A 17,784-nucleotide genomic window follows, 5' to 3' on the forward strand; every position below is an offset into this window, starting at 1 on the left:
GAGACATGAGAGAGCCAGAAAAAATCATAGGCACATTTGGTATTATTGGTACCATCGGCACTGAGACACTTCAAACATGGTACTCATAGGTCATGAGGGTCTGAAGTGGCAGGTACCCTCAACGTGCCTAAGGACCTGATGGGCATAGGCACTGACGCAACAGTACCGACATACAAAGGCAAGGACAGAGACCACACCGCCACCAAGCAGATGCTGTCAGTATGAGCATTACCATCAGCATGGTCAACAGCAAGCCATCCAACTTTTGAGTGCTCTGTACAGCCCAGATCACCAATCCCTTCAGTGCTGTGGGCACCGAGTCGGACAGCACCACAAGAATTCAGACATTCTAAGGACCTCACAATATCTGAGATACCAGAGTCTCCCTTGCTGCTTGCTACTGGGTTCCAGTACAGAGTTTTTACTTTGGACATGGGAATCTCCATCAGTAGTGTGTCATGCACCTCTGTTTTCCAGTGGAGAATCTGATAGTGAACAGAAACAGGAGCAGGTTGTCTCCCATTATTCCTCCCACATTCTTATAATGCTCATTATCAACTTGGGGGGCCCCCTCAGTCATACCCTTCGTCTGCTCCTCAACCACCATAGTATGGCCAACGATGGGCTCAACCACTGAGACCCCTTCCACCACCCCAGTGGACCTACTGGGATCCCTGGGTGGCATACAGGCTCCATGCCTCCAAAACATCTAGCATGGCCCACCGTGAGCCTTTGGGGTGCTCTCCCTCAGCCATGGTATGCAGAGCCACTGAATCTCCAGAAGAGATCATGGAGGAACAGGAGGTTGGATTTGAGGAGGAGGTCACACCACAGACTAACATCTTTCTCCTCTCTAGCTGAGGCAGTGATGCCCCCTCCGCCATCCCTAGCCGACAACTTCCAGCTATTTCAAGATCTAGCAAAACAGTTTGCAAACACATTGCAGATATCTCTTGAGGTGAAAGACACCCATCATAAACTCATGGACATTTTTGCACTCCTCTTCCTGCAGAATACCCCTCCCCATCAACGAGACCCTTCTGGACCCAGCCAAGCTTGTATGGCAAACCCGGCATCAGTCAGATATGGCAAAGGGGCCAATAAGAAATATTTATTTTTTCTCATTTTCCTCCAATTCAATTGTTGTATATGCAGTAAACTCCCGGGGCTGCCAACACAAGGTGAAGTTCACCCCCTTTGATAGGGATTTGAAGCACCTCAGCCTACTTGGGAGAAAGGCCTATTAATCCACCACACTATAATTCAGAATTTCAAACTATCAAGCTCTGACAGCAAAATACAACTACATCAATTAGGCCAAGCTGAACGCATTTATTGATCAGCTCCCGGAGTCACGCTGCAAACAGTTTCGTGCCATTGTTAATGAAGGACAACTGGTGGCCAAGACAGCACTTTAATCAGCATTTGATGCAGCCAGCACAGCAGCTTGGTTCATCTCTACAGCTGTGGCTCTTCTTTGTGCTTGCTCATGTCCATTCCAATATAGGGATGTGCTTACCCCAAGCACCGCCGCCACTGGAAAGTGTTTTTCACTCAGTGGTATCCATCAGGTCACCCCCGGTTCCCCCTTGGAGTTGTGCTCTCATAGTGCTGATATGGGTCCCTGCCAACCCATCACCCCCCCACACACACACACCACAGTTCTTTCTTACCGCTCATAACGGTTACTGGAACTGCTTTACATTCTTGGTTCTGCGAGTATTCCCTAGTGGAATCTCTCTACTCTTGTTTCTATATAGTTTATTGCAGTTTAGAAGGGGTTTCAGTTGTTAGCTGTTAGTGGGGTTTGCTAACTGGGATTAACCCCCCTTTTCCCCCGGCATTGGGACATGCCTCAATCTCCAGGCTTTAAGCATTGTGATTCCTGTCACAAGCCTATATCTGTGAGTGACCCCTACTCCAGCTGCCTTATGTGCCTGGGGGAAGCTCACATGTGAGAGTGGTGCAAGATTTGTAAGGAATTTAAGGATTAGGAAGCTAGACTTTGCCCTGTCCTCCATGGAGGCAGCGCTCTGACCTCCATCAGAGCCAGCACACTCAGACCTGTGCCTGACTACCTCAGTGAGGGAGTGCCCTGGCCTTACTTCAAGACACTCAGTGCTATTCTCTGTCTCCAGCACCAAGGAGAGACACTCTGATTTTATTTCCAGGGACGAAGAGAGATGCGCTGACAAGAGACACTAGGCATGGTTCACCATCGTCGGTGCCTAGGAAGAAACAGAGGCCAATCACCAACACAGATTGGCAAGACATGGAGATACTACCAGAGTGCAACCTGGCTAGGACCACCCTGTGGCACTGGCATTCCATGCCGTGGCATTGACTGCAGTCCCAGAAAGGGAGCCATTAAGTCCCGCACTGATAGACTCACCACTGCGAGAGACTCACCACTGCGAGAGAGGCGCCAGAGCCCCACAATCCTACACGTGCCATTGACACTGGAGGCCTTCATGGCAGTGAGAGACTTACTGGTGCTACCAGTACTGTCATCTCCAGCCTTATAGGAACTTTCAAGGGAGGCACTGAAGGACAGACCACTGCAGGCTCGAGGCCACAGATAGTTTTAAAGGGAAAACAAACCATGATGGTACAGTCCCAGTCCCCTTCCCCTCCTGGCACCAGTCAGAGGCACCGGTCAGCACCACTCTACACTGGTATCCAGGGGGATCCTCAGAGATGGACTCGGAGGTGGGGTCTTACGTCTCATGAAGAAGCCGACATTGCAAGTCTAGACACTATCCGACTATGGACCTGAGTCAAGGGGTCTGACCAGCGGTGTGGCCACCAGGGCAGTGGCAGTTCCCCATGCAATGGCCTTTCTGGAAGCCCTGGGCATTCCCAGCGCAACCTGGGTCCCATTCCAGGAGGTCATATTTGGTGGGTTCAGAGCCCGGATCACCTCCACCACCAGAACGTGATCCAGACCTTGGTACCGAGGCCACTGTCGTGTATCAGGAAACTGCACCGTGGGACCTGGTGGGTGCCAAAGGGAAAGAGCAAGGCCCAGTGCCAGTCCAAGCATCCTCCTTCTCTTTCCCAGATGAGGCAGTCATAGGAACTGATGTTGTGCCCCCACAGGGGGATTATAAGGCACATCAAGAGCTCCTAAGGAGGGTAGCTCAACCTGGGGATCCAGGTGGAGGAAATTTAGGGAATCCTCCTACTCTCTTGTGGACATATTGGCAGCAACAAGCCCCATGAGAGTGGCGCAGGCCCTGAATGATGCCATCATGGACCCTATCAAGGTGTTGTGGCAGACCCTGGCATCCCTTCAGCCAACGGCAAAAAGGACTGAGAGGAAATATTTTGTCCTGGCAAAAGAGTTTGAGTTCCTGTACATACACACACCACCGGGTTCATTGGAGGTGTCAGCTGAGCGGGAAAGGCAGGGCCAACAGGGACCGACACCTAAGGCCAGGAAGATCTATTCAACAGGGGGTCACCAGCTCAAGATAGCCAACTATCAGGGACTCCTGAGCAGATACGATTTCAAATCCTGGAACTCTATGAGAAAGTTTAAGGAGTTGCTACCTCAGGAAGCAAGACGAGAGTTTGCAGCTCTCTTTGTGTCGGACTCGGCAGCCTGCTCTATGGCTTCAGCAGTCACTATGTGTAGGAGCTCGTGGCTTCAATCCTCGAGCTTGCCACGTGAGGTCCAATAAACTCTGCAGGACCTCCCCTTTGAGGGTACATCACTCTTTTCTGAGCAGACGGATTCTAAACTACACAGCTTGAAGGACTCAAGCTACACTTAAATCCTTGGGCCTTCACACTCCAGCCCCAGTGAGGAAGCATTATAGGCCACAGCTGGTGGTTCACTTCTTCCCCCACCTGTCTGACAAGATTATAGTAGGGGAAGGAGCAGGGGCTACATGATGAGACCTCCGACAGAGTCTTCATCTGCATCTGCAACCCCAGACACTTGGCAGGGTTAAAGCAGGAATTTTGATGGTACACTCAGAGATGACATGCCAGGACAGTGCTTGGATCCAGGTTCCCCAATTTTTGTAGACCAGTTTTCCCACTTCTATCGGGTGTGGGTCTGTAACACCTCAGATCAATGGGTGCTATGGACGATAGCACTGGGATACACCCTTCAGTTTTGTTGTTCTCCTCCCTCCCCATCCTTCTTCAGGGACCTTTCTCATGAGCAGTTTCTAGCCCAGGAGGTGCAGTCTCTCCTAAGGGTAGGCACAGTGGAGGAGGTTCCACCAGAGCTAAGGGGCCGAGGGGTCTATTCCCACTATTTCCTAATCTAGAAAGCCAACAGTGGTCTCAGACCAATTCTGGATCTGCAAAACTTCAACAAATTCATGAAGAAGCTGAAGTTCTGCACGCTCTCCTTGGCCTCCATCATTCCCTCCTTGGATCCGTGGGACTGGTATGCCATCCTCGACTTAAAGGATGCTTATTTCCACATTGCCATCTTTCAGAAACACAGAAGATTTTTCAGATTTGTTGTCAACCAGATGCACTACCAATTTATGGTGCTTGTTCGGTCTCTCAGTGGCCCCTCACATGTTCGCAAAATGCTTGGCAGTAGTCGCGGCCTTTCTCCAGAAGCAGGGGGTCCAGGTCTATCTTGACAACTGGCTGGTAAAAGGTCGGTCCAGACGTCAGATAGAGGCAGATGCGAGTAATTCAGTCAATCTTCCAGGATTTGAGTCTGCTCATAAATGCACAGAAATCCACCTTCTCCTGGTCCGATTAATTCTATCCTCGGGGGCAGTTCTGGACTCAGTACAGGCCAGGGGTTCTCTCCCAAGTGCACACTTCCAAGCATTAAAAAGGCTTATAGTGGTTGCACCAGCTAGCAGTTTGCGCAGGAGTCCCTTTCTCGAGACCAAACCATCAGTGTCCCTCATCACAGATGCATCCGCAATGGGATGGGGAGCTCACTTGGGGTCCCTCAGAACTCAGGGCCTCTGGTCTCTGGAAGAACTCTTGTTACACATCAATGTCAGAGAGCTCAGGGCAGTTCGCCTGGCCTGTCAGGCAGGTGCATGTCAGTCCTCATAGACAACACAACAGCCATGAACCATATCAACAGGCAGGGTGTAATGCACTCCTCTCACCTGTGCCAGGAGGCACTTCGTTTATGGGAAATTGCATAGCCCATTTGATTCACCTCAAGGCCTCCTATCTGCTGGGCTCTCAGAACGAGCTAGCAGAGCACCTCAGTAGGGTCTTCTCCAACCATTATGAATGGGTCCATTCATCCAGAGGTCCTACAACTCATCTTGTGGAAGTGGGGAACTCCTCAAATAAATCTATTTGCAACCAAGTACAACAAGAAGTGTCTCAAATTCTGCTCCCTCCTGGGCCACAGTCTAGGATATCTGACAGACGCCTTCCTCTTGCCTGGACAGGTCATCTGTTCTATGCATTTCCACCCATTCCTCTCATATGTGAGGTTTTGCTAAGGATCAGATGGGACAGAGTGCAAGTCATCCCAATAACTCCAGCCTGGCCATGACAGCACTGGTTCACTATGCTCATGAACCTGTCAGTGGAATCGCCAGTTTGGCTACCTCAGGTTCCAGATTTGATATCCCAGGACCACAGCTGCCTGCGTCACCCGAATCTCAAGTCGCTTCGCCTCATGGCCTGGAAGCTCCATGACTGAACCCTTCAGAGCTAGCATGCTCCAGTCTGGTTTGAGAAGTTCTTCTAGGGGGGCAGAAAGCCATCCACTAGACCTACATATCTGGCAAAGTGGAAAAGGTTCTCCATCTGGTCAACACAGAAAGGTGTCTTACCCACCCGGTCATCAGTAGCATTCATTCTGAAGCAGCAAGGGCTATAAGAGTCATCAATTAGAGTCCATCTAGCTGCTATTTCAGCATTTCATCCATGAGTGAATGGCCAGTCTGTCTTTGCAAACTCAATTTGGAGTTGTTTTCTGAAGGGGCTGGACAGACTGTGCCCCCAGGTACAATGACCAGTTCCATTTAACCTGGTGTTGTCAAGGTTCATGGGTCCTCCATTTGAGCCCTTGGCAACTTGTTCTCTTCCCTACTTGTCCTAGAAGGTGACGTTCTGGGGGTCCATTACTTCAGCTAGGAGGCTCTTGGAGATTAGGGCCCTTCATACAGAACCTTCATACACTGTAATCTTCAAGGACAAGGTCCAGCTGTGTCCTTATCCATGCTTCCTCCCGAGGGTAGTTTCACATTTCCATAATAACCAGGACATGTTCCTTCTGGTCTGCTATCTGAAACCACATACCAAGAGCCAGGAGCAGAGACTTCACTCATTAGATGTCAGATGTGCGCTGGCTTTCTACATAGAAAGGACTAAATCATTTCGGAAAACTACTCAACTGTTTGTGGCGATTGCAGATAGGATGAAAGGCTCTCCAATCTCAGCCCAGAGAATTTCACCATGGATAACCTCTTGTATTCACACATTATGACCTGGCAAAGGTCCTTGTTCCGGCCCTGACGGCACATTTCACTAGGGCACAGGCATCTTCAGCTGCATTCATGGTATAGGCCCTATCCAGGACATCTGTAGAGCAGCAAAGTCCACACTTTTTGCATCTCACTGTGCCATCAGTCAGCAGGCCAGAGATGATGTTGGATTTGACAGAGAGGTGCTATAGGCTGCTTGTCAGTGAACTCAGAATCCACCACCTACACCTGCTTGGGAGTCACATATATTGGAATGGACATGAGCAAGCACTTAAAGAAGAAAAAACTGTTACCAACCCTTCCGTAACTGTTCCTCAATATGTGTTGCTCATATCCATTCCAAAACCCGTCCTCCTATCCCTCTGTTGGAGTTAGCCAACAAGAAAGAACTGGGGGGTAGTGGGTCAGCAGCAGGGGCGGTGCTAGGGATCTTGCCGCCCTAAGCACAGCACGCAGGCTGCCTCTGGTGGTTTGTCTGTGGGAGCTCCACCGAAGCTGCGGGACCAGCGGACCCTCCGCAGGCATGCCTGCGGGAGCTCCACCGAAGCCGCGGGAACAGCGGACCCTCCACAGGCAAACCACCGGAGGCAGCCAGCCTGCCGCCCTCACGGCGCCGGCAGAGCGCCCCCCCACAGCTTGCCACCCCAAGCATGCGCTTGGCGTGCTGGGGCCTGGAGCCGCCCCTGGTCAGCAGTGCCCTTAATACCAGTGCTATGAGAACATGACTCTAGGGAGCACTAGAGCTGATCCGACAGATACCACTGAGGGGGAAATTTTCCAGCGGCGGTGCCTAGGATGAGCACACACTTACATTGGAATGGACATAAGCAACACATCTTGAAGAACAATGATTACAGAAGGTTAGTAACCATTTTTTATGTGGTGAGTGTCCTAGTTGCAATATGTGTTGCACATATCCATTCCAAAACCCATCTTCCTATCCCTCTGTTGGACACCCCCGTAGAGCTCCTAGAGTTCACAGGAGCTGATCTAGACTCATTACAGGCGAGGGAACGCCTACCAGAGCACTAGTTCCATCGCTTGTCCAGACAGTACAAACCAGCTTTCAAATATCAGCTAGACACTACCTCCAACTCCTTAGGCATACGGCTGCAGGCATGTCTGTAATATCTCATGCCAGACTTCACATGTCCAAACATGGTTCAGCTCGGTCTGCAGGACGAACAGTGACAGACTAGACAAACCTCTGTCACTGCCCACCAAAGTTAAGCACTTCCTGGACTAGTGGAAAGACCCAGCAAATGTTTGCATGGGGATCTCCTTCTCACAACCTTCTCTATCACTGCTTCTCACCACCGCTGCATCCCGCATGGGGTAGGGCGCACATCTCAACAATCTTATGACACAAGGTAAGTAGTTAGCCACAGACATATCTCTTCACATCAACCTCCTTGAACTCAGAGCAGTCAGGAATGCCTCCACCCACTTCTTTCTGATTATCAGAGGTACACACCCAAGAGTCTTGACAGACAATATAGCATGTATGTACTACATAAATTGTTGGGGAGGTGTCAGATTGCATAGAAGCACTAAAGCTATGGAACTGGTGCATTTCCCACAGTGTCACAATAGCAGCAGCATACCTTCCAGAAGTACTGAACACGATAGCGGACAGTCGCAGCCACAAGTTCCCACGCAACCACAAATGTGAGATGAACTCAACTGTACTACACAACATATTCTGACACTGATGGAAAGCAACTATAGACCTATTAGCCACTTACCTGACCAAGAATGTCCATGCTACTGCTCCAGAACAGGCCTCGGACAGCATTCCTTAAGCGATGCTCTCCTTCTATGAGTCAAGGACCTTGTATACACCTTTATCTGGTTCCCTCTATTATCAAAAGACATTTTTAAAAATAAAAAAAGAGAGAGCAAATGTCTTATTGATTGCTCCCTCCTGCCTGAGACAAACATGGTACCCTAGCTGTCACAACTGGCAATGTCTCCACCTATCTCCCTTCAACCCACTCCATGCCTCCCCTTGCAGAACGAGGGACGCACTCTCCACCCCAACCTACGGACACTCTGACTCGAGGCTGGGTCCTTCATGGTTCCAGCACACAGAAAGATTCTGCTCTGAGGAGGTACAGGAAGTGTTACTACACAGTAGGAAATCAGCTACCTGTCATACTTTCCTGCAAAAGTGGACCAGGTTTCAGACTTGGTGTAATTCAAGACAAATTTCCCTGACTACTTCTACTCTCCCAATGGTCCTAGATTATATACTGACTCTCAAGAAATCAAGACTTTCTCTTAGCTCACTCAAATTTCACGTACTGGCCATAACAGCCTTCCATCAACAAATATAGAGGAATACTCAGTGCTCACACCCAACTACAAAATGATTCCTCAAGGGTATAGTAAACCTTTCCCCAATCCAGACATCCCACCCCAACATAGAATCTAAACTTAATACTGAAGAGCCTGAGTAAGCCATCCTTTGAACTCATGGCCCCTTGTTAGGTCAAAAACCTGTCTATGAAGACAGCATTCTTGGTGGCAATCACCTTGACAAGGAGAATAAGGGAGATAGCAGCATTTATGGCACATCCCCCTCATACGTTATTTCTTGGGGATAAGGTTACTCTCAAACCACACCCAAAGTTCATCCCCAAGGTGACCTTGTCTTTTCACATAAACCAGCTGATTTACTTCTAGACCTTTTACCCTACGCCTCACTGTGATAACAGAGAGATTACTCTGCACACACTAGACATTAGAAGAGCCCTGGCCTTTTACCTGGACAGGACAAAGGCCTTTAGGAAATCTCCTAAACTTTTCCTCTCCACTGCAGAAAGGTCCAAAAGCAGGTCTTAAAGGCACAGCAGTATTGTCCCAGACACTCTCCAAATGGGTTTCAAACTGTATCAAACACAGTGATCAGGTCACAACACCATACCTCCATCCAGAATCTGCTCACACTCCACTAAGTCAGTTTCCTCCTCTGTCACCTTCCTCAAGAATGTTCTTATCTCAGAAATCTGCAGAGCAGCAACCTGGGCATCTGCACTTATCTTCACAAAACACTATGCGATTACTGAGGACTGCTTCAGTTCCGCAGTATTGTCATCCATAACTGACTCAACTCCAAAGCCTCAGCCGCCCATTAGGGATACTGCTCAGGAGTGAACTACAATGGAGCACCCACAGGGACGCTACTTGAAGAAGAGGAAGTTACTCATTTGGTGCAGTAACGATGATTCTTCGAGATGTATGTCTGTATGGGTGCTCCATGACCCTCCCTCCTCCTCCCCTCTGCTTTGGAGTTCTTGTCAAGGACTCTAGTAGAGAAGAAACTGAGGCGGGTTTGCCTGTGCAGCACTAGTTAGCTGCAGACAGCACAGGTGCGGGCAAAAGGGCAACTGCTACCAAAGTTCTCTGAGCAGCAGCACAGGGATGCAAACGCAGCTACAGTGGAACACCCAAAGGGAGAGACAACTTGAAGAACCATTGTTACTGCACAAGGTGAGTAACTTCCTCTTTATGAACTATGTCACAATCACATGTATTTCTTCTCCTGGTGAAGGCAAATCATTTTCTCTTTACATTGCACAAGTTAATGAGTGATTTGGAGTTAAGGCTCTTAAGCTGCCATGTGGTTCAGAATCCAGCAAAGCACCCTTTGTGTTCAGGCCATTCTATGCTCTTAATAAGGGGGCATTGCGGGGTGGGGCACTTTATTTTCCTTGTATTTTATGCATGTCCAAAATGAGCCACTTCTTGACGTGTCATGGGGCAATTAAGGCTGCAGTGCTTCCCGGGAGCTGTAGTAAGTAGGGGTTGTGCTGGCTATCCCTGCTGTGCTACGTTAGCAGACTGGCATGGAATTTAAAATAATTTCTGACGGCCTGTCCTTTGGGGCTGCTGTGAGGGGACCTGCCCTCCCCCTTTCCCTCCTTGAGCCTTTCTTGACAATGCAGGCACAAACAGGGGAAGATATATTAGCCATCTATCAACCTCCTGCTGCCAGGCTTTGCTACAGGCTGAGCAGGACCGTCTGCCTCCATTCAGAACCTGCTTGAGGGGAAAGGGACAGGCAGGGGCAGGGAAAAGCTGAGGGGGTGTGAGGAAGTAGGGGCAGGAGGGAGCACTGGGATTTCAGTAACTGAGGTGGTGAAGATGAAGGAACCTGTGGCAGAGGCTTAGCAACACTCCCTTGTAGGAGAAAGGCCCCCGTGCCTGTTGGCCGAAGGCTGGGGTACTGCCCTGCTAGCAAAGGCAGGGGGGCACTGGGGGTGGCAACCCTGCCTCGCACTGCCCCAGGCAGCACCAACCAGACATGGCTTTAAGGCCCCTGCGGGCCTCCACAGCCTAGGCCTGTAGGCCCTACGCGAGCTCGGCGCTCCTCTGCTCCTGCCTTCGTGCGTGGCAAGTGTCTGCGGCTCCCGCCTAGAGGGCTGAGTATCGATTGCTCTGCAGGTGACTGTTCCTATCTGGCTTTGTGGGTTCTGGTTCGGCGACGGGGGCCGCCTGCGTTGGCTCGGCGCTCGGCTGCCCCGCCTGGCCTGGCGCGGCCCCTGGCTCGGCGCTCGGCCGTCCCGCCTTGTGGCCGCCCTGCATGTGCCGGACCCAAGATGGCGGCCTCCACCTCTTCGCCGCTGAAAGTGACAAAAGCGGCGCCGCCGCCGCGGCCCCGGGAGCGGGACGGGGAGCCTGAGCCGGAGGGGGTGCCCGAGACCGGTGAGGACCCCCCCACTCCACCCGGGCGCGGCCCCACCCAGCCCGCAGCCAGACGGGAGTGGAGCAGGCCGGACTCCCCCCCGCTCCGGGCGGTGGCTGGTTCGGGTCTGGGTCTCGCCGGGTGTCTGAGCTCGCTCCTCGGCCCCTCCCGCTGGGGAAGGAGACACACTTCGCTGTAGTCCGTCGTCCCGTCCTCCCCCCGGCAGCCCGTGCTCAGTGTTCCCCGGCTGCCTATCGTGGGGGGGGGGGCTCTGCTCAGACAGCCTGGGCTTAGCGCACCCCCCCGGGACTCCGTAGAGCATCCCCCGCTCCCGCCTGCACATACAGCCCGGGTTTAGCGCGCTCTCCCGCACCGCCTCCCCACCCGCACTGACAGCCCAGGCTCGGCACGCTCCCCTGCCTCCATCCGGGGGGGGCTCTGCTCACCCCCTACACTGACAGCCTGGGCTCAGTGTTATCCCCAGTTTTCCTAGGGCTCTGCCCAGCCTGTTGCCCCTCTCCCAAACTGACAGCCTGGGCTTGCTTTTGTCCCCCCCACTTGCACTGACAGACTAGGTGCACTCACCCTAGCTGTGCCTAGTTCACAAACATACATACATACACAGTGACAGACTGGGTTTGCTCCCCCTGGACTGATAGACCAGGCTTGCACACCTTCGCCCCGTCACACCCACTATTAAACCAGGCTCAGTGCATCCCCTGTCCTCATCCTGAGGGCTCTGGCCTGCTTCCTACCCCCCCCCGACATGCTGGGCTCACTCCCCAAGGGCTGTGCCCAGTTCTGCCCCCCCTTCACATTGATGGGCCAAGCTCATTGCCCCCACCTCTGCCTCCTCTTTCACTTCCAGGAGGCTGTGTTGTCCTGCTAAATCCAGAGTTCCGAATTCAATCCTTGAGGGGGCCATTTGGGGATCTGGGGCAAAAATCTGTCTGGGGATTAGTCCTGCTTTGAGCAGGAGGTTGGACTGGATGACCTCCTGAGGACCTATCCAACCCTGATATTATATGATTCTTTCATGTTGTTGGATATTATGTATCACTGTGATGCCCAAGCAGTAATCTCAGGGAGCAACATGAATATTTACCAAAAAGAGCCTGTTAAAAGACACTGTTTTTGAATCATTTTTTAAAACTCTTGTCCTGTTGTGTCTCCAGCTAGTGAATGAGGGTGAGATATTTCTGAAGAAAGTGACTAGTCCCAGTTTGACGATATGAAACAGAACAGGGGAAATTGGTGTCACCCTCAGAAACTTTCAGAGTTACAGAGACAGTTCTATAGTTAAATTTAACCAAAAGAAAATGCTTGAGTCACTTCAGTCTGTAAAACTAACTATAAAAACCAAGCCTATGTAGCAGTTTACCTTAGCATAACTGAAACAATTAGTCTTTTCCTGCTGTATAATAAAGCAGCTAAAGCCCTACCTTGCATTCCAAACTGACAGCTTCCTGTTTGATTTTTTTAACTATTGTTTAATATTTAAGAGACAAGGGAATAACTTTTATTGGACCAACTTTTGTTGGTGAAAGAGACCAGCTTTTGAGCACACACAGGGCGTTTCTTAAGCTCAAAAGCTGGTCTCTTTCACCAACAGGAATTGGTCCAATAAAAACATTACCTCACCCACCATGTCTCTCTGATATCCTGGGCTACAAGACTCCAAACAACACATTTAATATTTAAGGCATTTTAAAGAGCAGTGGCTTACTCCCCTGTAGCTGGACACATTGCTACGAATTCCTTTTTGTGTTCCAGTGCAGTTTTTCTCTAAACTACCATTAAGTTTTTGTTTTGTTTTATGGCTTCTAGAAGTAGGTAAAATAAAAGTGATTTTTATAAACTTCCCACATTTTATTTTGGAGATTTCTTGTTGCCCTGTCTGTTCATGTCATCTTTAATATTTTCTGTCTGCTCCAATTTGGGATTCCACTGTTCTTTGTGCCTCTGTCCCATGGTTCCAGGACCCTTCCATTCAAATACCCCTTCAAAACTTTTTTAATCCAGCTTGCTATCAGTAATCTCAGTTGTGCCACTGAGTGCTTCCCCTATCCTGGCTCTCAATGAAAATAAAACAAACATTACAAACACAATATAAACAGTCCAACTGTCCGTAATTAATGCTCTCCCAGAAGCAGTGTACCAATCCTGTTGTGTTTTCTCTTCCCTTTGGTCTATTGTCACTTCTTGTGCCTTTAGCCATCTAACCTGGTAATGTAAACACTACTAAGCATAGTTCTTGTGCTATGAACAGTCCTATTGATGTCCTGATAGTAAATGCTACACACGGTAGGAAGTGTTGGCAGGATTGTAATATCCTCAGGGCCAGGACCTGTTGGCTTGACTGTAAAACTCTATGGACATCAGTGATGCTATGTAAACTAACAACTCACTAGCTACAGAGAAATGGTCAGGAACCCTCTTTTTGTTTTGTGTTGTACGATGCCAGGCTCAGTGGTGTCCTGATCTATGGCTGAGGCTCATTGGTCCTATCAGTCTAGAGACAAGAAGATATGGAATGTGTTTTGCGCTGTGTGGCAAATACCATCATTTCATACCACTCTTTGTTACCTGAGTCACTGCTGATAGCATGGGAAGCTTACACTGAGAATTTCTGTATATTCCAGTGCAGTGATGACTTAACCCCCTTTATTTGCATCCGTGAGTTATAGTCCCTAGTCTCTTAATGACCCAGGTCCAAAAGCATCTGTTTACTGTAAACCTACCTATTAAAAACTTGTTTTTCCATTAGTAGATAGTATTGACTGGGATATTTTTTCACTTCCATTCTTAGTGCCTGGCTGATAACATGGAGCTAATGAGTAACTTGTAGGGCATTTTAATCAAATGTGGAATGGTTTAACCTTTATTCACTGCTCCCCTTGAGTGAGTTTCATTAATACTTTACTGTTTACAGCTCGGACTGAATGTTTCCTTCTCTCCCTGGCAGTTATGGCCTCTGAGGAGGAAGAAATGGTTGTCATGGAAGTCGGGTCACCACCCATCCCAAAGAAGAGTACTCCGGTCGGACAATTGGATCAAACTCCAAACAGAATAGGGACCAAACTGTCTCCTGAACCTCCTGGAAACAAGCCAGACTCCCAGGAATCCAAAAGTGAGTACTTTTCAGATTAGGGCTCAACTTCATTCTGTAATTTGGCTCCGTAGCAGTTGGCATCTCCTGTTTATGGGGAGGCACTTTCCTCAGCTATTTCAGAGGAATCCTGGGAGCCTTGTTTTGTTGTTCTTTGTTGCATGTAATTATCACTGGGAAAAAAATAAGCTTTTTTTTTTTCCCCCTACATGAACAAATGATTGCCCAAGTCCATCACTTACAAGGCATCTTGCAGTTATGAACAAGCACACAAGAATGGCCCTACAATAGCAAGTCAATGGGTGTGACAAAATGGGAAGATATCTATAAAGGAAGAACTCGATTATGATGATTTATTAGTGATCGCATCCACGCCAGTCACTTTCCAAAACTTTAAGAAGGATGGTCTCTGCTCCAAGGTTTAAGAACCAGACAAGGCCTTTATTGGCTTCTGTTCCTGATTATCCAGACCCCACATGCCTGCTTTTATTTCTATCTGTTTGTGATTTAATAGACAGCAAGTCATGTTAAAAATAAATAAAAACTCCTTGCTCTTGGCTGTTTCCCTGTTGCCCAGAATTACGGAGAATTGTCGTTGATGTAGGAAGGTACTTGCAGTTCAAACTTTTTCCATCCTTATAACTTGGCAGAAAGAGATTCTGTGGTGTTAGTCTGCCTTGGGCAACAGGTGGAGTTTTCAAGTAATCTCTCTTGGATTAGCACCATTGGGCTCTTCTATTGCAATCCCTCTTCACTCAAAACTGAGAAAGGAATGGAACGCTGAGAAAGGAATGGAGCTGGCAGGCAGGCCAGGTCTCTGTGCCTGCCTATTCAGTGCGTGGAGTGATAGAATGAAAGTTGGTCCTGTTGGAGCAGGGCAATACTCGCATGTTGCTGTGGTGAGGAGTCATGTTGGCAACTTGCCATGAGCTGAAGGGCTGCCTCTAATATGAATAAATTGGAGGGGACTACTGCCACCCCTGTTCTTAGTACTCTAGTGTGGCTCTAGAGGCTAGAGGACCCAGACTACAGCACTTTATTGTGATTAGAGCAGTCATGGACAATTTGCCAAACAACACGCCTTGTGACAGAGCATTGCATGGCCTCTTAGACTATCTGCTCCACTCTGCTGCCACGCAAGATGGTTCCCATGATACCTTCAGTACCCCAAATGTGGGTTCGTCCAGTACCTTCCATAGCAGATGATTCAGCATAAGTACAAGGTTACATGATAAGGAAGCTTTTCCTGGTGTCTGTCCTGAATTCTGCCCTTACTGGAAGAGAGTGGTTTAGTTACACTCCCAAACAGCTGTGTAAATGATTCCTCTCTGTCCTGGGTGTTGGCACCTTTCAGATGTCTTTAGGCAGGTATGTCCCTTTTCTGTCCTTGTTAGGGCCAACTTAAACAGTCTCAATCTCAGTCTGACCTCATAACTGAGTCTTTCCAGTTTCTTCTCCTTGGTTTCTTCCAGTTTCTGGGTTTGCTGATAATGAGATGCCTAGAAATGTACACAATGTGCCAGCTCAGTTTGCACCATATCTCTTATTGTAGGTCCCCCTGGGTACCATTTTGAAAAGGAATATGGGTGCTTCTGAAAACATTACCCATGGTCCCTGGCCTGAGATTTATAGTATAACTTAGAAACCATACAATGAAAGAATAACACACTGCAAGGGGGACGGGAGGGCAAGGTGAACAGCAAAGTTAACAGCTGTAATGGGATGGCCCAGATCTGTTGTCCTTTTTCTGCCGTATCACACTGCCTGACTTGTCTGCTTCCCCCTCATCCCCAGCTTCTCCCAGTTTATTGCTGGTGGTTGCATTGATACCCGGAGGCCTTGGTCAGGGCCTTAATGTGCTAGGCACTCTACAGACAAGTGAACCGAAGGTAGTCCCTGTCCTCAAGTGCTCACAGTGCAGGGTTCTGATAGGAGGTGACAAGGCAACAGGAAAGATAGCTACATTTGCATAAGTAGTCTTGGGAGTTAGAGTAGTTTAGAATTGCACTTTGGGATGGGGGGGGCTGCTTCCGGGTGCTGAGGACAAGGGCACCCGGCATGAGCTATGCAGGGATTGTGCACTGCATCTTGTGAAGCTCTGTGACTTGCTAACAGCTGCTTTTCTTTTTCAGCTCAAAACCTCACAACATGCGAGGTCTGTGGCGCCTGCTTTGAAACCCGCAAAGGCTTGTCCAGCCACGCTCGCTCTCACCTTCGGCAGCTGGGCGTGGCAGAGTCCGAGAGCAGTGGAGCTCCCATCGACTTGCTCTATGAACTGATGAAGCAGAAGGGCAAACCTGACAGCAGCCCAATGTCCCCAACACTCAGCAAAAAATCCAGCTCCCCCAAAGAAGGGACAGGCAGCTCCCCACGGCCAGCACTGCTGTCTCTCAGCAAGACAAGCGACCGCTTGCCAGATCCCCCTGTGAACAAAGCGATCAAGTCCCCACCAGGCTTCTCCTCAAAGAGCCTTTCGCAACCAGGATCCCCCCTCCTCAAAAAAGTGCCATCCACACTCTCAGGCTCTCCCCCTCCAAAACACCCCGAGGACAAGACCCCCAAGTTGCCCCTGAGCCCTCTGCAGAGCTCTCCAAAAGCACAGTGGCCGCAGCCTGAGGAGGAAGGGCCCTTAAATCTAAGTGAGTCTCTTTACCTTTGGTGTTTCCCACTAGATATGTGGCAGGAGAGCTGAGTGTGTGGGAACTTGCTGACCAAAACTCGATGCTGCTGGTTTGTTGGGTAACCTGCTACAAGGCATCCCTTCGCTGTCATGTGGGGAGAATGGGTGCGAGGCTTTCCTGTCTTTCAGCCATGGGTGGGACTCAGTGTAGCTGTCAGCAGTTTTCCAACGAGGTCCCATAGGGGCTGCTGCTGTCTAATCTGGATACGCCTTGCAAACATCCACAGGGCAGTGAGTCCCAGCTTGGTCCTGGACTGCATTCTGTGTGGCTCGCTGACAAGCGTGTGGCTCCTTTCCTGTCTGTGGAGGATGAGTGCTAATCATAGCTCATTGTGGGAGGTGATTGTCATCTGTTTCTGATTTAGCTGGTGAGGGTTTCCTTGCTCCTTCTCTCCTCCCCCGCCCGAACAAATCTAGGTAAAGTAAGTGCCCCTGCTACACCTGCAGCTTTCCACTGCTCCCCCAGCTCCTACCACATTTCTCTCCAGCCAGATAAGTGGAGCAGGCTGCCTCCTCAGAGGCCCTGCTGCTTTTGCTGTGTGTTTGTACCAGGGCAGCCAAATTGGTCGTCCATCTTGCTGTTTCTCTCCATGTGTGCAGCAGCCATCTCCCCAGGCCTGTTCTGGGGGCTAAGCAAGTCTATCAGCTGTGCACCCGACCCCACTTATTCCTGGAGGGGAGTTCCTGGGGAGTTCCTAGAGGCACCCTCCTGTAAGATGCCACTTGCTGCTTTCGAACTTTGTTCCTAGACTCTGTATAACTCTTCCCTGCAGTGCCCTGTGTCTGTTGGGAAGCAAAGGGCATTCTGGGATGCAACAGCCAGTCGGGAGGAATCCTAGTCTGAACTAGTTTGCCAACCAACTAGCTTTCCTTT

General features: G+C 49.7%; 1 protein-coding gene across 11 annotated transcripts in view; it reads left to right on the forward strand.

Moving 5' to 3' along the window:
- Window positions 1–17,784, forward strand: part of WIZ (WIZ zinc finger) — a 160,412-nt gene that overhangs the window by 131,388 nt on the left and 11,240 nt on the right. For 10 of the 11 annotated variants that reach the window (XM_030545479.1, XM_030545474.1, XM_030545476.1 and 7 more), the window contains 2 exons: window positions 14,087–14,251; window positions 16,363–16,869. In XM_030545479.1, coding sequence (XP_030401339.1) covers window positions 14,087–14,251; window positions 16,363–16,869 — 672 coding nt within the window. Of the gene's footprint in view, window positions 1–11,015; window positions 11,142–14,086; window positions 14,252–16,362; window positions 16,870–17,784 lie in introns of those variants that run through there. The other variant, XM_030545483.1, reaches the window with a different exon arrangement.

Source organism: Gopherus evgoodei, unplaced genomic scaffold, assembly GCF_007399415.2.
Source record: "Gopherus evgoodei ecotype Sinaloan lineage unplaced genomic scaffold, rGopEvg1_v1.p scaffold_37_arrow_ctg1, whole genome shotgun sequence".
NCBI lineage: Eukaryota > Metazoa > Chordata > Testudines > Testudinidae > Gopherus > Gopherus evgoodei.